The following is a 25,069-nucleotide window of genomic DNA, read 5'->3' as shown; positions in this document are numbered from 1 at the left end:
CGCTGTCCCTGTCAGGCTGGAGGTAAAGCGGGATTCACAGAGAGTCATTGAACAGGTGATGGGAGCTCTCCCTCACTGAGGGCTGTTAGTACGGAGCCCAGAAGAAGAAAGAGTCCAGAAATAAACGTGTGCGGAGCCCATAAATACATTATCAGCAGAATGCAGTGGGGTACCCCAACACAGTCCCCCGACCCCTCCACCAATGACACTTTCACCGGCCAAAGACCCCCCCCCCCCCTTTGTCCCAACAAGGGCCACATGCTGACAGACAGACTGAATGACGACCCAGCGGCCTCCACCTTCGCCACCGGCTGGGGTGGGCCTGAACTGAAGAGAACACAAGGTCGGACAGGGATGACTTTTCAATCCGGGAGAGATGAGAGTGAGTGAGAGAATATGAGAGAGATGGGAAGACGAGAGGAAGAGAGAGGAAGAGAGAGAGAGCAGATGGAAGGTAAAGAGTGATGCGATCTATCAATCAAAGCGATGGTGGTTGAGATAAGGGCCTCATGGAGCTCCAGCTGGCAGACCGCGGGCGGCTGCAGGAACAACACAATAAACAGGGAGTGTTTGAAAGTGTCCCTCGAGCGGAACAGGCAGTATCGTGTCTGAGACACTCCTCTGTGGGGGAGGCGACCATTCTTGCTGACACAGAAGAAAATGTTTGGCGATACAGACACAAACTTTAGGTCACGGTAAAGGGTGAAGCGGCAATGTTTTGTTTTTATATTGTATTGTTTGACATCTGTTCATGCATTATGCAGCATAAAGGTTAGAACAAAAAGTAGATCCTTTGAATATTATATATTAGATTATATACATTGCAATAATAATCAACAATTATTCGCCGACAAGTATTCGTTGAATTGTTTTAGTATATACCACATGGCAACACTCCAAAAATTAAAAAGATAACACTTTTTGCCAGGATTTATTTGTTTTATTAGCGGTTCATTTGTTTTTATTAGCGTGACTTGACGACCGTCACGCAATATGCTGAGTTTGAGATCTCAATCATGGGATATTGCCCAATATCCCGAGATAGCAAACCAATCATATTGCGCTATCTTAGGAGGTTCATTTGTAGTATATGCTAATATATATTATTATTTATCTGAAACTTAAACATAGTCTACTATTTCCTCTCTTAAGTCAAAAGACAAACATAAAGAAAATGTTGTGGGCCTGAGGTGGGCTGTCAGGGCATCATGCAGACACACGGGGTGTGGGGGAGTGGGTACAGCCTACCTGGAGAGGAGGCTTCACCTGTAGAAGAAGTGGGGTCTACTGAGGAGCTGGGGCGAGAAGGAGAAGGAGAAGCTAGAGAAGGGAGATGAACCCTGAACTAGAGGCCAAACCCCTACTACTGATGTCTTCTGATGTCCTCTATGAGCCTCAGAGATTCAGCAAGCTGTTCTGTATACATCCTTCTACACCCACACATCTTTACCTTGATAGAAATAAGGCCATCTCTTTCGCTGCTGGACACGCAGGGGGACAGGTCATCCTGCATTCCTACAGCACATGGGCTGCTTAATAACATCGACCTTCTGAGGGATGACTCACGAATTGACCTTATATTTAATTTTTGCATCAAGACATGAAAGTATGAATGCTCATTGAGTCAGGGTGCCCGGGCTGGCCTCCACACTCCAGCGGTCGACCTGAGGGTCTCCTCCAGATGGCGTTCACTGTCTCCGTCTCGAAGGTGCCCTATATTCAACACGCAGCAGGACGGTTCTGTGATAGCATGCTTTAGAATCACTTTGCGATGCTTCAGAGTTTCTTCTTCCTGGTTTGAATGCTGATCACAGACTCAACACCGCCGTAATCCATCAAACTGAACGGCCGGCCAATCGGATTCGCCGAGGACTTCTTGTTATTGAGCTGCAGGCGGCTGAATTACAAAACCACTGTTGCCAGGTGGCTGGGGAGGCCCCCAGGGAGAGAGGTGGCTGGGACGCTTTGAGAGAGAGGAGACAGCAGTGATAACATCACTGTCAACATGTCGCAACACAACAGATCCAAAAGGATCGGTCAGCGTTTGGACTCCACACCTTTCTTTCGAAGAAACCACAAGGCGAGTAAAACTAATTCAAACCGAATGATTGTGGGGGATCTGGGTGTCATGGCTGACTGCGGGTTTCCCCAAGACCACCCAGCAGGGCTGAGCTTTGGAAAACATGCATCTGAGGCAGGCTTCACCAGAAGATCTAGCCTCCAGGGATCTGTTTGAGAGCAAATGTAGCGCCGATTCCATGTGCTACATACACTAGTGGATTTCTGCCACGGATTGTTTGCCAATAAAACTCAAAAATGAAATACATGTAAGTCTAATATAGGTCTGAAAATCCAAAGTCAATTCTGGCTGTCTCCGAGGGCGTAGCTGGCTGCCATACCACCGCACAAGCTGCCTATCGACTCCACAGGTCTGCTGGGGCAGCCATTAAGCTGTGATAAGATGTGGGAGATGGGCGCGGCTCGTAACACGAGGATCGCATCGGACCTCCGAGGCTGACCTCTGGATCGGAACATGTCCACCTGCTTCAAGATGAATAGTGTGTCCGTAATGAGTGACTACGTCATTCACCAGGTCTTTTATATCCAATAGTTGAATAGAAAAACCGCTAGGTCAAGGACCTGCTCTGAAATGACAGCCCCACAGTGCTCAGCGTCCCTAGGGGCGTGTTAACAATGCAGTGGCAGAGTGGGACACACACGCACAACATACTGCGACTGTGTAGGCCTGCTATGGGTCAGGGTTGCTTCGTAGGTGGTGGAGGTCGAATACCAAACGGGCATCATTTTCTGGTCTGTAACAACGGGAAGCTTCCCAGCGTGGCGCCATCACACTGGGTCGCCTATCAGTGATGGGCTAACCTTTACATCGCATGAGACACCCTGTGAAGATCAATACTTCTACTTCCACATTATGTTTGATTACCCCTGGGAACCAGATCCCGTAATCATCTACAGGCATTATTACAGAACCCTATAGATAGTTGGCAGTGTTATTATAGGCCAACAACTTTGCTAACTTGCCAACAGAAACTCGACGACAGAACACGACAGCAGCAAACAACTTTCAAGTCACAAACAAAAATAACTTTATAATGAACGGTTCATTAGTCTCCAACAAGAGGACACTTCACTGTAACAGAATTTACTGAACAAGAAACAAACGGGAGGTGAATGCCTATTTAATTCTGAAATAACTTCATACCAAGGGATTACAAAAATGAACACAATTCCATTTAGGGCAATGCATGACAGAGAAGCTAAATATTCAAGGGATTTTTAAAGTTCAAATCTTTATTAAATGTCAAACTACAATGTATTCTAGGCTATTATGTATTGTAGACCGACGACTTGTACAGCAAAATCAGTCTCAACTCTAAGCACCAGTGAATGAAATGTGCCAATGATTGGTGGTCTGTATTGAGGACCTTCAGACCTATCAATCTACTTTGTGCATCTTTCATCAACACCCTTACTCCGTTGTATTCAATGTTCAGCTTTAGATGAGGTGACATGTTCATTAATAGCTTTATTAAAAATTGACTAAAAGCTGTTGAAACCATATCAACTCGGCCAGAAGGATTCGCAATTATGCAGGAGATTGTCAGTCATAAGTTACACACCAGCGGCTGAAGTGCGCCATCTCCTGGCTGAGAAGGGAACATCACTTTGTCCCAAACTGAAATATCAAGTTCGACAACAGATATATTCAGGATACATCCAACCATAAAATTGACAGAAAACTTATCAGTGGACAGAAGCCAAAACAACAGAATTAAGGTAGAATATTTTATTCTCATATATTTTACGGAATAACATACAAAGCCTTTCTACCCTACAGAAATGCCCATAAGACCCTCCCCCAACACCTCTCCAAAAACAGATGTGCACATCCCCCCCCCCCCCCCCCCCCCCCCCCCCCCCCCCTCCCAATGCACAACTGGAGTAACAAGAAGTCCAACAGTTACATGGCGGGTGACTGGTCTCGAGATGAGGGAGTAAACTCATGGTCCAAAACAGACCAGGATGGGGGCCAATGTGGAAGAAAAGTATTACTGCAGCTTCACGTGAAATGTCTTCATATTAAAAAAAGACAAAAGAGTCATAAATGAATACATTAATAATAGAGAAGCAACCACACTCTGCCTACTGTGGAATTAAACTGAGCTGCCACCAAGGCAGCGAATTTGCAAGAAGAAAAAAAAGAGATGAGTTTGTTAGGATGAAAGCAAAATTAGAAACTTTACGTCTTCATTTATCACAGGAGAAAAAAGGACGTAATCAGTAATGTGCAACAATAATTTAAGTTTACATAACAGTTTATAAAAAAGAAAGAAAAAAAAGAATCTCTACTCGTCATCTCTTGCAAAGCTGCTCTATGGAATGATATATCCAGCCCGTTATCGGAGCGAAACAAAACACTGACCAAACAAAACAACCAGCGGGGGCCTTGGGGAACATACAAATACAAATGGTATTGTAAGACAGACATTGTGGAGAGCTGAGCTAGGTCCAGACTGTATATTTTTATCTGTAAAATAAATCTTTTTTTGCATTATGAAATGTAGGAGGGAATTTTTGATAGCTTTTGCTGGGCTACAAAATTTTAGTAGGCCAGTTGTAGATCAAACATCTACAACCCGGGGTCTTGGATCCAGAGCTCCAAACGGCTGGCAGTAACACCGCAGGCTGAGCATCTAGTCAGAAGAGCAGGTATTAAACATTGCTTGTATTTCTGCTCTGGAGCAACCAAAGTTTGTTGCAATTCATCAAGGGCCAATTTGTTTTAGCCCAAAACACGTTGGTGAAACATTTAGTTTTGCATGATTAGAAGTCAATAACACCTTCAACATGATTGGGATAACCCGGGACTTTAAGATTTGCCCGTGTCAACACAGTGCTTACAACGGAGGCTGAGGTCTTGAGTCACGCTGAATTACCATCTGGTTCACTTCGTTTGTGAAGAAACTCTCAGCTCCATTTTAAATCTGAGCCGTGGTAAATGAGTAGTTCTGTTGAGTATGAACTCCCGGTTGATTCAACCGTTTATCACGCTTCCTGAAGACCAAACGGTCACACTGTACTGCCTCAAACCCATGATTGATGGAAAGAAGACGAAAACAAACTAAAACCAATACTTTTAAGTTATTCAATTTAATTTTTTTCCTTTGGGGGGGACGTAAAGACGATCTTGTTTGCTCACACAACTACATGTGAAACACCAGAAGAAAGAAACGGTTAACCTGCACAATAAAAACAGAAATCCAACAGTTCACAGTCCAGAAAGGTGCTATTTGAAAGAGTTTCTCAGGGGCTTGAGAAAGGCTTTGTCAGAGCAGACGCATCCTACAAGTCAAACATCTTCTGCGTTCCGCCCAGTTGACACCTCAAGACGTCAGGACATTTTGTATTTTTCTTTTTTTGCCGTTATGTTACCGAATGGAGAACCTTTCCAAGACCAGGTGCTGTCTCCCCAGACAACACCATAGTAAAGGGGGGAATCTCCTTCCATCCAGGGGGGGCTTCCCCTCGTTGGGTTCGACGCTGGTCTTCTGGGCCTCCATCCACTCCGCTGGCAGCATCAGAGCCTACAGCACTCCCCCTCCTTCGTCATCCCCTCTCTGTCCCTTTATATAAAACCATCTCCATCTCGCCGTCCTCAGACCATGTAGGAGTTCTGGTTCTTCAGCTTGTCCAGCTCTTTGCTCTGCTGCCTCAGGAACAAGATCCTGGGTGATAAGGACAGGAGGCACACGGGTCAATGGAGCTCACAAACCCATGCATGTTAAATGTTACCCAATCATTCCATGTTATAGGTTAATGAATCATTAAACCCCGATGTTTTAGGTTATGGAATCCTGAACCCCCTTGGTTTTATGTGGTGTATAGTGACCCCTCACCTCTGCTCCCTCAGCGTGGCCTGGATCTCACACACCCTGACCAGAGAGCGCAGGTTCTTCAGCTCGGTGCAGATCTCAGACATGTACAAGCTCCCCATGTTGTGGAAGTCCTCGCGCAGCCTAGCCGCCTGCGAGACAGAAAACACCCAAACTTACGTTTCTGCCCTTGACATTCATTAAGAAGACAGTGAATCACCTCAACTATCACAATGAGGGCAGGAAAACAAAACTTATCCCCACTCCTGCTACAGAACTGGATGAACTGTGGACACATCACAATAACAACTGTCCAGAGCTGTCCACTGCCCTGAACTCAAAGAGAACCCACTTGAACAGGGACATGACCTCCCATCAAGTTATTACAACTGTCTTTTTAAGTCTGCAATTGTTTCCACCTCATATTGAAAGTCCTTCTGGGGCCAACCCCAATTCCACTGGCCTTGCAGTAGTTTACCCTTCTTCTACCGTTGTAGAGACAGCATTAAACACTTGAAGCATGTAATAGCCATTTGGGACTTTTTGAAATGGGGGACATTCCGGTATAATTGCGTTTTAGTTGGACAATTTGACCTGTAATATGCACCTTAAATCATTTAACACGGCACAAATTAGATTTTGGATGTCTTACCCGTCTGTCTATTACTAATCTCAGAAACCATTCATCTTTACCACGAGTCATCTCCAGGGACAATGGGCCATGTTTCTAGACTCCCAGCAGAGCCTGAGCAGATACCTGATGTGGCTAAAGCAGAAAGGGCCCATATAGTCTCACCAGGTAGGAATAAGAAGTGTCTTTATGTAAAACCATGTCATTTTAGGAACATGCCGATAAGGAGCAGGTATAGGAGAGGGGATGTTTTAAATTAAAGTGCAAACCTATGGACTGGAAGCTGTCATCTTGGAGCAGCGAGGCGCTTTGCTTGGTGAGACCATAAGGATAAAACTCAGGGCCAATCACATTGAAGAAGTCATGACGCATTAAATGAGCGCTGCCATTTCCAAGCCACACCTACTCTGTGAAAGGCACTAATACCTTTTTGGCTTTTATCATGGTTATTCAGTCCATTTTAGATATCATTGTTTCTACTGCACCGTCACTGATACTTTTCTCAGGCCTCACTTCCCTCGTTTGTGGAGTTCTACAGTGTGATAAGAGAAACCCAATGTGACAGACTCCAGATCAGCACCGTCTGACCGCAGACACCCTGTCCTATCCTGACCACTGCGACAGCCTCCAGATCAGCACCGTCTCACCCTGTCCTATCCTGACCACTGCGACAGCCTCCAGATCAGCACCGTCTCACCCTGTCCTATCCTGACCACTGCGACAGCCTCCAGATCAGCACCGTCTCACCCTGTCCTATCCTGACCACCGTGACAGCCTCCAGATCAGCACCGTCTCACCCTGTCCTATCCCGACCACCGTGACAGCCTCCAGATCAGCACCGTCTCACCCTGTCCTATCCTGACCACTGCGACAGCCTCCAGATCAGCACCGTCTCACCCTGTCCTATCCTGACCACCGTGAAAGCCTCCAGATCAGCACCGTCTCACCCTGTCCTATCCCGACCACCGTGACAGCCTCCAGATCAGCACCGTCTCACCCTGTCCTATCCTGACCACTGCGACAGCCTCCAGATCAGCACCGTCTCACCCTGTCCTATCCTGACCACCGTGACAGCCTCCAGATCAGCACCGTCTCACCCTGTCCTATCCTGACCACCGCAACCATCTGCCGAGGTCTCACCTGCTTCTCTGTGTGTTCGCCCGGCCACCCCTGGACATGCCTGATGAGGTTCTCATCAAAGTGGGTGGCCAGGGAGGGGGTGAAGGAGCCCGGGGCGCTGGGCTGTGATTGGCTGGCCCCACAAGAGGAGGTGGAGGAGGCGGCCGCCATGCCGGCTCCACATGCGTTTGGTCCAGGGGACGGATTCTCCTGGCTGAAGGGGGAAGTGAATTAGTTTGGAGCCATTCTACAATGAGAAAAGGGAGGTTTACTGCTTTAGCTCCGAGTTTCACCAATGGAGATAGGCGGACCCTAAATGGTACTTTGAAGGATTGCAAGGGGTATATAAAAAATGGATATACATTTATAGATATAAATCTATTACATAAAGAATAACGAGAAAGGAGAAGCTGCAGAAGCTGCAGATTCTCGATTTTAGCTGCATAGAGCTCGTAAATCCGCCCCTAATGGGAGACCCCCATGGGACCCATGCAGTGTTTCCCCCAGCACTGTATGGTTAAGGCGGCCCTTCTTAACAACAATAGGGTCCCGCAATGAATGCATGTATGCATGTGTATACATATATAATTTTTTTTTTATTATTATTATGCTTTAAGAAAACATACTTCCATCAGGTACAAAAAAATAAAAATAATGCATCGTGATACTGTTCAAAACAATAGTCGTTAGAAGCAATTTTTTTGTTTTCTTACCATGAAAAATTATAATTTTAATCCACAAACAACACATGTAATCCAGGGCATATAAAGACTGGGCCCAGAAAATAATTACTTCCTCTCCATTGAAACCCATTCATATTTTCATAGGTCCCAAGGGGGTCTACCGGAAGGGGCGGACTTACGAGCTCTAAAGCTAAAACAGAAACATGGTCGCAGTCATGGGGTTTATTCGCACACTCTGCCTCTCTGGCTTGGTGTTCTTTTAGGGGAGGAGCCAGAAGTCACGTGTGACAAGTGAAAGCAGTGTCCTATTAGGAAGCCATCCTGATTGTTTTTAGAGTCAACTTTTCAACTTCAGGAGATCCCAAGAAGAAATGCAAAAAGCCTCACAAAAGTTTCACCTACCTAAAATGTTTAGTTGTAGAAGGGGTAAAAAATATAGCCTGGCTCCGGCCTGCCAAGTACTGCTGCTCAATTTAAATTTCCCTTCAGTACAACGTCTGGGTCTGCGGGTTTCCTCCGTCCAAATTTTGTGCATCCAATTAGCGAACAGAGTGGCGGAGTGGCTTAGAACAATGACGTTAAAGTCAGCTCTCGTTGACGGACATCATCACGCACAGTGTTTGTTTACAGCCTGCGCACAACGTGAATCCCAGCCAAACGTTAGCGATTGGTTATGGCAGATCCGGAGTGGCACTGGGCAGTTCCAATAGTTTTAAACTTCAACAGACACGCGCCTTCAAGTGAGCTAACGTTTGTCAATTGAGTGGTCCAGACTCTCTGTGCAAATTAAAGGAAGTACAAGAGTCTGGTAGGACCAGGCTAGTTAAAATATCCATGAAAAAGAATAAAAATAATTAAACCAAGTAGAGCGCTGCCTGTGTGTGCGTGTGCACATGGTCAGTGTCTGTGCGTACTACCTTCTCAGTTGGAGCGTTCTGGGGTCCTCAGGGCGTTTCTCCACGGAGGACTGGGACATGAGAGCTGCTCCAGATTTACCTGAAGACGTGTTCCCCTGCTGAACACAGTCACGGTCACAGTGTGAATCTTGATGATGATGAACAGGAGAATTAAACATTTTAAATATATCCGACCCACAATAGAAATGGAAACAGTCCAGATGACTGACCCTGCTCTGGGAGGGGGCGGAGCTAGCGGAGCCGCCTCCCGTCATAGGCTTCTGGCCCGCAGAGGCACTGGACTGTGTGGAGGTGCTCCTTGGCGAGCTGTACGGCCGCGGCGAGGGCGTGTCCGACGACAGGGACACTGGTGACTGACTCGACTGCTGGGCTGGTTGGGCAGGAGGTAGATAGAGCAGAACCGGGTTAGGTCATTGTTGTAACGATCCATTGGTGATCAACACTGGTGGCCGTCATTCATTATTTGATGCCTTTCCATCGTCTGATCTTTCGAGACGCTGTTAAATTGACCTTCTCCATGTAAGCATGTTTTCCCACAATCAAAATCATTCATCGCTTTGACAAAGGAAGGCAAAACCACGTCAGAAACCATCAATGAATTGACCTCCAATCGAGACTTCCTCTACAGCTTCATGTTGTATTGCGGGGCTTCCACTTTGCCTGCCAGATTCTAAACACACAGATGCCTAGTTCTTGGTCTTTTGCAGAACCTTATCTTCAAGAAACAAAATCTCATTCCTCCGATCTGGTGTGTTATGTTAATTAGTCAACATACTTCACTTCAACATACTGCATTTCATGATGTCTTCTAATACTGACAATAACACTAGTATGAATACCATACTGTAAAGTCCCTTCATTTTCATCAAGAGCATATTAATGGTGTATTTTCTATTGAATTAATGAGCAGGTAGGGGTCTGGCGTTGTGGTCTAGGACGCCTACAGGTAGACTGGACAGTGGGGGTGGAACCCAGAACCATGGCTGGGATCATTTACATTGAGGGCATTTGTCAAACACTTTTATCCAAAGCGACTTACACTAGTCCATTTGTCAGAAGGAAGAAACAATTAATCGCTGTCTGTACAGTAAGGATGTTCATAGAACCAATATCCAAGCACTAACAATCACTAGATTAACGTACACAACAAAGATTTTACATAACTAAGTAGTAGTAGTATTCTATCCTAACTACTAAGGGATCCAAACACCCTAAACAAGAGCCTATCCTCCCCCTACTAAACAACAGACTAAAGGGAAGGACTGCCGCCAAAGCCAACAAGCCTTCAATGGCGCAGCATTAGAGGAGGGTGCTACACTAGGCATTCAGAAGGAGCATGTGGACCAGCCGGGGGTGGAGGAGAAGCAGCAGCAGATGGGCCCTACCTTGACTGGAGTGCTGGGCGGCGGCGGCGGCCTGGGACAGCAGAGCGGTCACATTGTAGCCCGACGGCCCGGCGGCCAGCAGCTTGTGAAGCATTGACCGCAAGGAAGCCTGGGTCACAGCGGCCGCCAGGACTGGAGGAATGAACACACACACACACAGACGTTTAGTCAGGGATGCAAAGAGGCTGCAGTGAACCGCTTCAAATGCTGATAAGACGTGAAGGGGGAGTTCGGCAGGAGAGCAAAGTCTGTTTCCACATAGTTTCAGTTCAGTGTCCCCAACCACTACAGAAGTAAACTTCAAACCACATGATGGCTGAAGCGGGCTTGGTGATAAAGTAATCATTGGCTTAGGTGAGAAGGGGGGATGCTTCCAAGGTGCACTCCATCAATGAACCCGGGGGAAACTAGATGCATCGACACTTCTGAACTTCCACAGTCAGATAATAAACATTGGACATGACTCAATTGGAAGGAGTCTCTGTATGAGAGTATGTCTGCCCTTCGAATTTCTCGACAATCGTTCATCCGATTGACTCCACACGTGGCGGGAGTATTGCCAAGAGCCAAAAATAGGGCCTTATTGAGTGAGAATTGGTTTGGATGAACGGTTCTCCATAAAGCTGCAAGCAGCAATACCGGAGGCCGATTCAACAGCCTGTCCTGAGCAGGCCTGTTGGGCCCTGCACTACCCCCTGTAGGGTGGGCCCTGCACTACCCCCTGTAGGGTGGGCCCTGCACTACCCCCTGTAGGGTGGGCCCTGCACTACCCCCTGTAGGGTGGTCCCTGCACTACCCCCTGTAGGGTGGGCCCTGCACTACCCCCTGTAGGGTGGTCCCTGAACTACCCCCTGTAGGGTGGTCCCTGAACTACCCCCTGTAGGATGGGGACTGAACTACCCCCTGTAGGGTGGGAACTGAACTACCCCCTGTAGGGAGGGAACTGAACTACCCCCTGTAGGGTGGGGACTGAACCAACCCCTGTAGGATGGGCCCTGCACTACCCCCTGTAGGGTGGGGACTGAACTACCCCCTGTAGGGTGGGGACTGAACCAACCCCTGTAGGGTGGGGACTGAACTACCCCCTGTAGCCCGTCTCACGTACAGCAAAATGTTCTAATAGACTTCAAGTCCATTTTTGCACGCATGCAGAAAGATTTTGTGTGTGTATCTTGATTAGATTGTATTGTTAGTAGTTGCAATATTGCATGGGGAAACATGACCTCTTGTTATATTTGTAAATAAAATCTTTACCAGAATATTTTGAAGTCCATAAGTGGTCATCAAGAGGCCCCCGTGGACCAGGTCATATACAATGAAATAACTAGTTATATAGAGCCCCCGTATAACGACCACCTCGAGTCCCTCCTATGCACCTCGCTTACTTCACAATTTCACGCTAGTTTCAATTGGCTCTCAAGGACGAGTTGCGGGTGATGGATGAGGTGGAGAAATGCAACGAGTTGTCATCCCCAGATTCTTGATAAAAGGACAATTTAAAGAAAGAAGGAGAACAATTGGTGCTGTTTGGAGCTTTAGACAGTTTGGTGGGAAGATCTCCTTTGAAAACATTGGCCCGTTAAATGACTAAACATGTATCTAAACACCGTATGCACATTCCACTTGTGATTGTTCACAACAATTAAATCCATATATAGCTGAGCCCTCAGGTGTTTATTCTATACCTCCTTATGCTCCTCTTGCGCCTTGGTTTCTACTGGACTCAACCTATTTTCAAAAGAACAATTTCCAGAAACAATGTAACATTACTACTTAGACATTGCACAAGGACTATTTATCCAAAAGCAGGTCACGGTTTGGCATTTTAACCCAGTACCACAGCAACATGTTTTGGTCTTTGAGGATGAAACAATGTCAACAAAGAAGCCGGCCCCTTCACTCCTACCAACACAGACACACTCACCCTCGTTGATCTTGGCCATGTCCACACTGCCGTTGGTCATCTGCAGGGTGGCCTGCAGCGCTGGCAGCAGCTGGTGCAGGATGGCTGGGTCCTGGAGCAGCGCCGAGGACTGGGCCTGCACCGCCGCCGACGACGCGGAGGAGGAGGAGGTGGAGGAGGAGGAGGTGGCGGATGAGGAGGGGAGGGTGGAGGGGAGGGCGGAGCTCAAGCTCTGAGAGGCTGACGGAGCGGAGGAGGAGGAGTGGGAGGCTGTGTTGTTGGGCCCGGTAGGCTGGTCCCCGGAGGTGCTCTCTGAGGAGGGGGGGGGGAATAGAGATCACTCCCTAGGTTACTCAACACGTCGGCCTTGGCCAAACAACACTAGAGTTTAAACAGAGACCACAGAGAAGACAAATACAAAAGTCAGTTGAAATGATGGTGTGGCGAGAAAATATTACCACATCAATTATTTTGTTGAGTCAGATAAATGGCTCATTTATTCAGACCTCATTGAGGAGCAGGTAGGGGAAAAGCATCTTGTTCAGCCCACTGGTACAAGATGGACATTATTTAACACCGTTAGATCACTGATAACAATATCGTGAGGCACTTGAGGAAATATGTGGGAAACATTGTCAATGTGTAAACAGGACTCAAAATAAATCTGATCTCAATGAGCTACTGAGATTAGGAAGCCAAAAAGGGTAGTATGGCATTGTGTGTGTCACCGTCTGTCTGAGACAACCTGAATAAAAGGAAATGCGTCTTCAACTTATCAATCTGATCCGATAATATAGACGTTGAAGCAGGGCTTCCGCTTATAAGAAGAGTCTTTTCGTTGGCGCTCATCTTGAGGTCCAACGAGTTGACCATCAATATCAGCAAACAAATAGTGTTAAATATTGTATGATATATTGTCAAACTAAAATCACCAGTGAATCTAATCCTTAATTTCCCTTTTAAATCGGTCCTATAAATATACCGTAATTAAGGGAATGAACGAATAATAAAGATTCAACCCGTTGAGAACTCTAGCCGTACTCTCCGTTCCTGGCGTTGCGTCTCTCACACAAACAGATTATTGTACTTTATAAGTCTTTATTCCTCCAAGTTGAGTGGTGCCAGACAGCCACTCGACTAACGTCACCACAGCCCTCTTGTGGTGACGTTAATTGCCACACTAGTGAGGGGGGTTCCATCACTAAGGAGGGGTCCATCACTCCACCAGTGAGGCTGGTCCATCACTAGTGAGGGGGGGGTCCATCACTAAGGAGGGGGGGGGTCCATCACTCCACCAGTGAGGCGGGTCCATCACTAGTGATGTACATCACCATTGAGGGGGGGGGGGGGGGGGGGGGGTGTCCATCACTCCATTAGTTAGGGGGGGGTCCATCACTAGTGAGGGGGGGGGTCCATCACCGGTGAGGGTGGAGGGGGTCCATCCCTCCATTAGTGAGGGGGGGGTCCATCCCTCCATTAGTCGGCACCACGTTACTTTTCCCAGGGACAGATTGACAGCGATACTGCCTTCTCAGGCAGTATGCTATTGCGCAAGTACGCAGGTGCGCAGCAAGCGCTCCTGCGTGCTTGCGCAATAGTCCCTTCACAAGCTCTCATTCCACAACGTACGAGACAGACGCTAATAGCGTGAAGCCGTCTCTGCAATCAGACATTGCTTCCGCAGGCATTTTGAAAGCCAGTCCTTACAACAAAATGCCAGTGGTGGAACGAGATGACAAACGTTGTCACTGTTTACCTGTCTAAGGACATTGTTCCCTTTCAAAATGTCGATAGAAAGGGCTTTAAAGAGATGGTCTAAACACTCGATCCCAGGTACGCGTTACATGCCCTCACACACTTCAGCCAAATTGAGATGCCAAAACTATACTGCAAGGTCCGCAAGCAAGTAGGGCTGTCAAAATTGCTCAAAAATGACATTCGAATGTTCGTTTGGAAAAAAATCATGAATTCGAACTATTCGAATATCTGGTTGCCTATTTTACGCAGTTGCCGTCAATATGCCAATAATGCGAAAAAACCATGGTTCAAATTAGCGGGATATATATATCCTATAAACAGCCCAGTAACGTGGAGGCCTAATCATGAAAAGCCACAACTTTGTATCGCTTGCATTTCACCACCACACCTGCAAGCGCGCAAACTATAGTAATCTGAAGAAGACGCCCGCTTCTGAATGTTACCAAGTATGCTAGTGGTAACGTTCCTTGCTTTGCTTACCAAGTTACCATTTATCGAGAAGGCCTATTAAAATCGATAAAGAAAAATATGCATGTCGCCTACGTCTTCCACCATGCCAGCGAAAGGGCCAGCACTACGCACCGTTCGGATTCATGAAAAAAAAGCTGTCTCGGACTTTGCCGAGAACATTGCGTTATAGCAGCTTTCACCAGCCAGACTACTAGCTCCCTGAGCTCTACTTCGGATGCTTATTGAATGGCATAGCCGAGCTGGAATACCTATATCCAAGTACGGAAACCCCGAGGGGATAAAATACATTCGCTCTTCACAATACTAGTCTGTTACACTTGTACCGCGGGAGTGTTTTTTCACATTCGAATATTATGAGGGAAATCGCGAACAGACAGAGGCTCATTCACAAAGCAGATAGAGGCGCTTGTACCGCGGAAGTGTTTTTTCACATTCGAATATTAATTTTCACGTTCGAATTCGCGTTTTTGGATACATTTCGAACGAATATTCGAACTTCGAATATTCGTTGACAGCCCTACAAGCAAGTGGAGAAACAAATCCATACTATTAAACATTAGTGTTTTTCAGAGATGGAAGTAACTTGAGAAAAGATTTTAATTTTTTTTATGCGGTTTTGCTGCCTTTTCAGTATTTTACCCCTTCGGAGGCATTTTTATCGAAATTAGAAGATAAAATTAACATACTGTGATATAATACCGTTACCGTTTATTCCTCAAATCATACCGTGATATACATTTTAGTCCATACCGTACAGCCCTAGTCCATCGCTCCATTAGTAAGGGGGGGGGGGGTCCATCCCTCCATTAGTGAGGGGGGGAACCATCACTCCATTAGTAAGGGTGGGTTCCATCCCTCCATCAGTGAGGGTGGGGGGGGGGGGGGGTCCATCACTCCATTAGTGAGGGGGGTCCATCACTTCATTAGTGAGGGGGGATCCATCACTCCATTAGTGAGGGGGGGTCCATCACTCCATTAGTGAGGGGGGGGGGGGGTCCATCACTCCATTAGTGAGAGGGGGTCCATCACATCACACTTGTCCGAGTGAGGGTTAAAGGGGACATAATTATACCATCAGGTATTATTAGCCTTATGAGCAGTTTTGAAAATCTGCCCCATAAGACATCACTAGTGGGCGTGTCCACCTAGACCATGGTTTCTCAACAGGGGCGGTACCGCCCCCCCGGGGGGCGTTCGCACAACCTAGGGGGGCGCTGGGAACGTGATTCCATTTTTGGGGGTGATTTTAAACTTTCATTGTTTTTAATTTTTTTGGGTGAAAGAATAGGCTACCTGAAATAAATAACCTATTTTAATTTATTGGTTTCTAACGCCTCTACTGTCTCAGCTACTTTTTACTGTCTATGCGCAGTGGAACAGTGGTAATACAGCGCGGTTCGGTCCTGCACACACCCGGACTCCCTTTACATCAGCTATAGTGATGTGTCCACGTTGCCGGGGCCGCACCGTTGTCACGGTGAATCTCTCTCTCTCTCTCTCTCTCTCTCTCTCTATCCCCCCCCCTGTCGCTCTGGAAGTTTAATTGGGTTTATTACAATGATGGACAGTGCTGTTAGCCAATCAGAGGGGAGACATTTGCATGTCATGAATATTCATTAATATTTTTATATTTTTTGCACCAAAATCGACTCAGAGGGCATTCATGCTATTAGTGAGCAACGCTAAATCAATGAAAAACGATGCATTGACAACTTAAGCAATATAACACGAGCGTGAGTGGGGTTGATAGTTTATATTTATTTTTTTATTGGGGGGGGTTTGATCAAAAAAGGTTGAGAACCACTGACCTAGACCTTTGCTGGATAGATCAGTCCACCAGCTAGCTGTGTGGTTATATCTTAAGTTTGCATTTTTATGCATTTTATTTATCAGAACTTTAATAAAATTTGATTTTGACTTTTCTGTTACACAATAAAACAATAACCCAAATAAAAAATATTTTTAAACTGCATTACCTTATTATATTAGTGAGGACTCGAAAATAACTACAAATAACCAATGTTAGGGAAATCTGTTTATGTTTTGTTACGCATTTCTGGAATTTATTTTTAAAATATATATCGGCCGATATATCGGAGTATCAAATTTTAAAATCACCAAATATTTGTATCGGTATCAACCTTAAAAATCCTTTATCGGTCGGGCTCTACTACCGAGTGGACTGAAGTAAACGTTGCTCATCTATCCAGCACAGATCTAGGTGGACACGCCCACTAGAGATTTTTGAAACCGCTTGTAAGGCTAATCAAACTCACACCTGGTGATATAATATGTCTTCTTTAAGATTCTCTGACACTTGTAGTATGACGGCCGCGGCGTGTGGCGCATTTCATAAACAACATCGCTCATTACAACACTCGTACACAACGGTGCATAAAAAGTATCACAAAGTTGCCGTGGGTCGTAATAGGCCCCCTCCTTCATAGACCAGTACAAAACATTTCTTTATCGTATTGCTTGAATGCAACAGTGGGTTCACTTAAAGAAGCATGTATGTTTGCACTGCTCAGTGCCTGTCTTTGTATCCTGAGGAAAGCAGGGAACAGTGAAAGCTATGAGGATGGCTGAGAAGCTATTGCCAAAGAGTCTCATGCAAAATGCTCCGAGTTCGCGATTAAGTAATTTGCTACATACCGTGCAGGACAAGCCGCAATACATGGTTGATTCAATACATCTCCGAAATAAATCTTGAAAAGGAATGCAGACATCTAACTATCAGCTAACTAGCAACCTGCCGCCCTTAGTAGGTAAGCCACTACCAAGTCTAGTGGATGTAACCTGTACTCACTAGCTGTGGCTTTGTCCTGCAAGGCCTCTTGTCTGTAGTCCATGTCCCTTGGGAAGCTGTTGGTCGTCTTGGAAGAGTCCTTCTGCCGTTGTTCTCTGTGATAAAATGGAAACAGTCGGATGACGAGCAGCACTGTGTTTATTCCAACCACTGATCAACGTTAATCGATCAAAATTGTCGCTTGCCGGTTAAAAATATAAATAAAAAAAGATGATCAGATGAGGTGACTTATTGGAAGTTGGGCGGACACCGCGTCTCTAGCCCACTGTTTAATTTCTCCACAAGTCTTAATTATTCCCGCATGCGAGCGACGGAGGATATGAGGTCTAAATTATTATGGACAGTAGACTAAAGGCTATAAGACTACAGTTAGCCATCTCATTCCAAGATCTTTTTGTGTGAAGTGAAAAGAATTATCCCTCACCCTAAATTTTTCCGTCTCCTCCAAACTAAACAAGCGGCGTCTCTTCGGAGCTGTCATTTTCATAAATGAGCCGCGGCAATGTTGCAAATGAGCTCCTAACGCTGCCCGCTTCAGATTGGCCCCTGGTGAATCCCGCGCAGGGTCTCAACCAGGTCCGCGCCATTTCAGACCATTGTGGGCCTTCGAGCCCGCTCTCTACACACTGACAACTTGCAGTAAACATGCCTCGTGTTTCAATTCAAACACAGGTCGTGCCGCGGTTAGAGCCACTGCCTCTCACTCGTAGTGTGTGTGTAGTTGTGTGAGTCGGAGGCGGAAGGGGAGAGAGATAAGCAGAGTTACGAAATAGCAGGTGGCTGGTGCGGCTCGAAATGGCGGTTATTTCAAATAGCACATTTTAATCTGATCGGTTAACCGGTATTAACCGGTTAATGAGGCCCGTTGGCCGGTCAAGAATATTTTACATTTTCGCCATCCCTAGTATAAAGCTGGATTTAGCCTTTTGGTAGATGCTTACAGGCTTCAGACATGTCATAAGGAGCAGGTAGGGGTTACGCATCTTGCCCAGGTGTGCCTACAGTTGGACTGGAGACATTTAGGATGTAACCCAGTGCCTTTGGGCTGTGAGTCAAACACCCTAGCTACTAGGGCTGTAACGATACGCGTATCAAACCGAAAATCGCGATACTCAAAGCCACGAACCTGTCTCGCGGTGTGAGAAGGCAGAAGCGCGATATGCCCTTTCTAACTCTTCGGTCAAATTGTCCGATTGAAATTTGCTAATAGTCTGCTGACAGCGGCCCCTCCTATCGATGCCGTAAATATGTGACGAGATGCCCTCTCTGTGATCACAGCTCTCCGTGGCTACGGAGGATTGCATTTCTCCACAGCCGTCGAAGTCCTCATATTCGATATGAACGACATTTATCCAGAGTGGGCCAAGCGCGAAAAAAATTGCCTGTGTGATCCTGTCTCTATTGTTTTGTGTGATTTGACTGGCAGTTTGTCTGCTTATAGGTCGGAATGAAGCGGCCACCGATTATTGACAGGATGGGTACTTTATTCTACCGGACTCGTTCGCTTCTTCACTAGACACACGCGCTACCGCTCGCTCTCCTCGCTCGTCCACTCACTCGCTGACGTCACTCACACACGCATACGCACACTGCCATTCTCGCGCATACACATATGCTACTCTTAACACTATGCCTCGTTATTGCGACGTTCATGTTTTTCCTCATCTATTGAAAGTTAGGCTATTAAACATGTTGCATTCTATACGGCCTGATTATGTCATTATTTAAGCTACATAGCCTAATAAGAAGCGCTAATAAGGATATTTGAATAAACCAACCAAACAGTTAAAGGGGCCCTATTATGCCTACCAGCAAAAAGCATTCTCCAACTGCAATCTTTGGTTATTTCTTTATTAATTTAGCTATACTTTAATAGTATTCTTTCGGTTCAAATCTGTTCAGTGTTCCAAATTATTTGTTATTAAATGTTACATTAAGATAATTGGTATTTAAGTGTTGTTTAAATAAAATGTTTTAAATTTAAAAGAATCGTGGGATGTATCGAACCGTGGGTCAAAAATCGTGATACAAACCGAATCGTGAATTTGTGTATCGTTACAGCCCTACTAGCTACTAGACAATCCTTCTTTTCCTTTGACACTACACATTACTAATTGAGAAACTAATCAACGCAAAGAAAACATGGAGAGTATCATTAGAAGGCTAACAAACATGAAGAGTAGCTGTAGTCCTTTACCTCTCCAGCAGGTCCCGGGGCTTCTCCCACTGGGACACCTCCGTTCTACAGTTGTAGTAGTACTTCTTCCCAGAGGAGCTGATGTGCTCTGTCCAATCGTCAGCCGGCTCTTGGCGCTGGGAAAGAGATACAAGAGGGTAAACATCCAGGACCACCACCCCGTTACATCAAATAAAGGAAACACTAAAGCACTTCATCTATCTAGCATGAAAATAACACATATACATGTAAATCCATCCATAATTTATCATGTCAGATTTAGTTATACAGTGCTGTAACAGCATTGAAAATAGAGGTTAGTTCTGGACTCTCCAGTTTCCACCGGCGGGTACGGGAAGGTTTATATATTCACCGTGTCTGGCTGTCTAGATGCTTACGTAACTGCCACAGCTATTGCCATCCGGCTTAAACCCTGCTCTACCGTAAGTGTACTGTCGGCGGCGGAAACTCGAGACTTAACTGAGCAGCGCCTAACCGCACCTACACTACCGGACCTTACCGGAACTATGTGTCATGCATATATTAATCTAGTAGTAATTTAGGAGCAGGAGTCTTTATCAAATATATCCATCCACAACCACTGGATTCTGAGTGGAAAAAGTGCTTTGGGCTATAGAACAGCTCTCTCATGCTTCACACACACACCTCGCATCAGAGAAAAGAAGAGCAAAACATTGGGTCTGGTAACACCAAAGAAGAGTAGGAGGCCGAGAAGTCTTTCAAGAGCAGCAATTCATGTCTGTGTTGCTAATGGTTCTAATTAGGGACTTCCCAAAAACACTTTTTCACTTCCGAAACCGTAGCTTTGGCTATCTGCCGATATCGATATCAGTCCGATACTTTGTTCTACTATAATATATGGAAGATCTTTGCTCCTGATTGCCAATTAACCACCCTAAAACATTCACATCTAGTTATTGAGATAAGCTCACAAAATGATAAGGCTCGTGCCGTTTGACTCCTTGGAGTCTCTTTCAGATGGCATATCGTTTGTGTAGATATCATGACATGAAAAATATTGTATACGCTTGCATTAAGCTTCTACCCTAAGTACATTGGATATGTATGATGCAGCTAGCCTCTAGCCATTAAAAAGGAGGGCACCACACACAAACGCCCGATATATAATAATTATTTTCCAATCGATTAATCATTTTAAATCGATTGGACTTCCGCGACGTCCGAAATGGAAGCGTAGCGATCACAAAAGCTGAGCTGCACCAGGGATTTGGAATGAAGGTTCATCCCGTATCGTGATCCCTTGCCATCAGACAAAGACTCTACAAACTTTCACTTTCATTTAAGAACAGCCTAGTTTCTCTTTATGTTGTCACCTAATGAATGCACAATAGAACTCTATACATTCTCCTCATCTTGTTATGCGGGTTTGTCTACGCAATGGCCTTTCATTATTAGAACCTCCCCGGCACACACTTATAAAAGATTGTTTCTGAGAATGATCATGAACCACCCTGAAACCCACGTGACCCTGTATGATCTAAATGTATACAATACTATGTGTTCCACTTCAGCATTCATTAAATGCCAAGTCATATAACCTGCTTCACTAAAACATCCATTAGCAATGTCGTTTTTCTAAATGGCTTCCTTGTACTGATTCTGCCTTATCATTTAGAAAAGGTATGAAACTAGGTAGGGATGTCCCGAATTTTCGGCCACTGAAAATTTTCTGCCCAAAATGGCCCCAAAGCGCATTTTCGGGTTTCGGCCAAAATACTTTATCACCGAAACAACACGGCCGAAACAGAAATTTGTGATGACGCAAACAAAAAGCGCGGCCAGCACACGCTTGTCTGGATAAGCGCCAATATGTCTGCGGTGTGGACGTTTTTCAATGTTTCTGAGAAAGACCCACGTATAACGATTTGCAAAAATTGCAATGCCTTGATTTTAATGAAGTTAGTACACAGTCATAGCCATAAATGCAATGGTACTAGGGTTGTATTACTGAGTATAAACGGTATAAACTTTGAAACTAGGTCAACCGCCATCTTCTCTGTCAACTCTCCTCTCACACTCGGTGACAGCGTCTGGCAGTGCGCCAATTCTCGCTGACAGCGTCTTATAATGTTCTATATATAATAGTATAATATAATTGTATGTATAATATCACGGCCAAAAGCTCTGCGCCTCCAGATGGCCGTAGCGCGGGGAGCTCTCGTAGGGATTGGGCTTCGGGGGGTTTGTTTACCGGCGTTGCTATGGTTACCGGTCTTGTGCGTTCCAACACTTTTAGGTAGCCTATCTATTAGAAAAAACACATCAAAAATAAAACAGTGCAAAGACAAACTGCCAAACTTTTAACCTTTTTAACATAATACCGTGGCAACCCTAAATGGTACTAATAATAATAATAATAATAATTTATTTCGGTGTTTAGGTTTTCGGCCTGGGTTTCCTCATTTTCGGCCAAGAATTTTCATTTCGGTGCATCCCTAAAACTAGGTACGCAAAAATTCTAGACAACCACTCTGCGGCTTTGTAGTGTTGTGTCCCTGCGTATCCCGGCTGATTGGCCAGGGGAACCAGAGTAAAGAAAGCTCAATCTTACCCGTTCTGTGGGTCTGCTCTGAGGGGCCTGCGAGTCTGAGCTGTGCTGGGCGCCATTATTGTTGTGAGGGTTCTCTTGTGGAGATCCGCTGGTCCCTGAAACGCAGGCGTATGACAAAGTTAAAGTTAGGCTTTGGGGAAGAACCCTTATAACAAAACATGAAGATGACCAAAGACTTGTTTCAGGCAAATGGGTTTTGGGTTGGTAGGTAGGGAGGCTTTCTAAGCAGAGCCAACTGGGTACTGATCTCAGTTGCCGCTCTTATCTTTATGCAACTGGTTCCAATATGACACTAAGCCGAAAGGAGTCCACTCCAAGTCCACTCCAATATTTCCTCACTTCACTGTGACGAAAGTGGAACTGCAGTCTACTTTCCACCAGAGGATTGTCCTGTGACATATTTACATGTTGTTCTTTAGTCGACTTCTTTATTGTTTAAGACCTCTTGAACAAAAACCCAACATTTTTGAGCAAACGTTCCAATTTTGCCTCAGAGATTAGGAAACAAATTGTTTACAAAAACAGACAATGTTGAATTTCCTATTTCTCCCTAAGATCAGTTTCAACAAGGTTGTTGTACCAGGCTAGTTGGCCTGACATAACTATTGACATTTCAGTAGAGTTAACCCGGTTACAGTAAAAATATTGTAGCCAGAAACAAGTTTGCATCACAGCCAAAAGTGAACAGGACCTTACATTATATAAAACAGCAATGTAACATAAGGGTTCACCTATGTCGCATTCATTTAAATATTAGAATACTGCTACAGATAAGAGTTGAACTGTTTTTAAACACTACAGAACCTCTGGGCATACCATTCTTTCCACCGAGTGTGTGTGTAGTTTTGGCCCTGCCATGGCCCCCCACGGTGCCGTCCCCGGGCCGACTGACGGGACTCTCGTCTGAGCGCCGCAGCATCTTGTAGGGCGGAGTGGGCTCTGACGAACCATCACGCACCTTGTCGTAACGGTGAACACTGCCCGACTGGCTCTTTGGTTGGGACTTGTGGGGCTGGAGAAGATGGCGAAAACAGTACGTAAATATGATGGGATCATTTGTTTCAATCATTGACATATTTACAGACATCGAAACGTTATTTTTGTGTTAGTGGAAGAGATGTCGAGGATGATTGCCATGTCGTTCTACAATAAGTGTAAATAAAAGTCTTATGGCAACCTTTACAATGTGTATTTACTTTAGGAATGAAAGTAAAAGCTGGTCTGGATAACATGCAAATAAAACCACCACACAATATACAAATCAACCAGGGGTTCAACTTAAAGAACGGTTCCACTGCCTGATCTACTGAATCAAAAACGGAGTAGAACATTTCAGAGACAACAGTTTTGACGATAGCTTGTTTTTGTTGTTACTAAGTTAGCAGCAGTCGACCTTTCCAGTAATTCAAGTCTGTTCTAGTTTGTTGCGGTGCCTGCGACTGGATGCCTGGACTCTACTTAGGGTTAACCGGCAAGCACCCCATCATCAATTTAATATGTTTTGCCTGTATGAATGTATGTCAATTATGGCCCCCTTTGCACTCCTGATCATCCCTGGAAGGAGGGATACCCACTATGTGTCCTTCCTCAAGATTCCTTCCTTGCCAATTAAGGGATTTTTTTCTTGCCCTTTTGGTGGCTAGGTTCAGGAGGTATCATAATTATACGGCCTCTTAAGCCTTTTGAGACTGTCCCTGTGATTAAGAGCTATACGAATAAAATAAAATATAAATGAATGATCGTTGAGACCTCCAGTGACACACACCTGGTAGGGTTGGGAATGCCTTCTGTCGGTGCACCTGTACAAGACAAACAAAACAAACCTTTAATACATTGTTTAATAGCAATGTTATCTTACGATCATGAACAAGATGAGCTAAATGCTAACTTACCCAACGGTCGGCTAGCGACAGACTTTTAACTAGCTAGTCAGTCGTCCTGTCAGTTACGATTGTTAGCCAACTAACTCGTCATACTACGATCCGTTGGAAACCTGTCCTACTGTCAGAGATCGGTGTACTGCCAGATGGAGTGACCCATCCAGACCTAGACACCAGACTCGGTCTAAAGGGCCGTGTTTAGTGAACAGGAAATGCCCTGCTGTGGTACGAGCTAACACAAGCTAACCCGGCTAACGAGCGGCTAGCGTTAGCCGTTAGCTTAGCAGCTAGCTTAGCGGATATTGAGTTGCCTCAACCCCCTGACAGACATTGTGTTTTTATACTATAACAACCATGACAGTGGATTTACCCATCGCTGACTCTTGCTGGTTTCCTCGCATGCATCACCATAAGGCCGTGGTGATGTGTGTGTGCGTGTGACGGGGGCTGGGGCCTCCGTCTGCCCTCGGACCTGGTGCTTCTCTCTGCTAACCTGACCAAACTAATTAGTCTAAGATATTATAACTAACGCCTATCAGTGGTGCGAGAGATTTGCAGAGCGGGCGGCCTGTTCTGTTAACCACCCTGGGTGTGTCAGCTGGCTTTAAGTAGAGAAGTGCTGGATATGGGCCGAGCAGCAGCGGACGAGGAGACCAGGAGACGACGGAGCAGAGGACCGTCTTCAGGCCCCGCCCCCACGCGCCAGGCACCGCCCCCACTACATCCAGGCCCCGCCTCTGGCCGGGCTTCCGGGATCCACACACAACGTCAGGAACCGGCTTGGCAGTGTAAAAGTGTAGATCCAACATTTTTACACTGCCACCCCTGTTCTGTCGCGGCTTGGCAGTGT

General features: G+C 45.7%; 1 protein-coding gene across 3 annotated transcripts; it reads right to left on the bottom strand.

Annotated features, from left to right (window-relative positions):
• Nucleotides 1-5,153: 5,153 nt before the first annotated feature.
• On the bottom strand, nt 5,154-24,924 carry LOC115548837 (WW domain-containing adapter protein with coiled-coil). Of its 3 annotated transcripts, none has more exons than XM_030363701.1 (13): nt 24,590-24,924; nt 24,105-24,138; nt 23,156-23,351; nt 22,340-22,434; nt 19,768-19,883; nt 17,571-17,665; nt 12,554-12,844; nt 10,630-10,761; nt 9,454-9,614; nt 9,245-9,342; nt 7,666-7,858; nt 5,919-6,046; nt 5,154-5,747 (listed from the first exon to the last, which is right to left on the bottom strand). In XM_030363701.1, the coding sequence occupies exons 1-13, from the start codon at nt 24,628-24,630 to the stop codon at nt 5,678-5,680; spliced, it is 1,650 nt and encodes a 549-aa protein (XP_030219561.1). In that variant the 5' UTR covers nt 24,631-24,924; the 3' UTR covers nt 5,154-5,677. The 3 variants fall into 3 exon arrangements, with proteins under 3 accessions (XP_030219561.1, XP_030219562.1, XP_030219563.1); XM_030363702.1 differs by having other exon boundaries at nt 9,245-9,339; XM_030363703.1 differs by lacking the exon at nt 24,590-24,924 and adding an exon at nt 24,232-24,571.
• Nucleotides 24,925-25,069: the final 145 nt, after the last annotated feature.

The sequence above is a fragment of the Gadus morhua genome, chromosome 8 (genome assembly GCF_902167405.1).
Source record: "Gadus morhua chromosome 8, gadMor3.0, whole genome shotgun sequence".
Lineage (NCBI taxonomy): Eukaryota > Metazoa > Chordata > Actinopteri > Gadiformes > Gadidae > Gadus > Gadus morhua.
Note: the sequence above shows the minus strand (reverse complement) of the source record. Positions and strands in the feature narration are given on the sequence as shown.

Excerpts from the sequence above, each read along its gene's own strand:
- LOC115548837 (XM_030363701.1), bottom strand. The coding sequence starts at position 24,630 with ATGGTGATGCATGCGAGGAAACCAGCAAGAGTCAGCGATGG. Across the intron at positions 22,435-23,155 it reads CACACTCGGTGGAAAGAATG|GGACCAGCGGATCTCCACAA; the intron begins GTATGCCCAGAG and ends CCTGCGTTTCAG. Across the intron at positions 12,845-17,570 it reads GCAGGACAAAGCCACAGCTA|AGAGCACCTCCGGGGACCAG; the intron begins GTGAGTACAGGT and ends CCCCCTCCTCAG.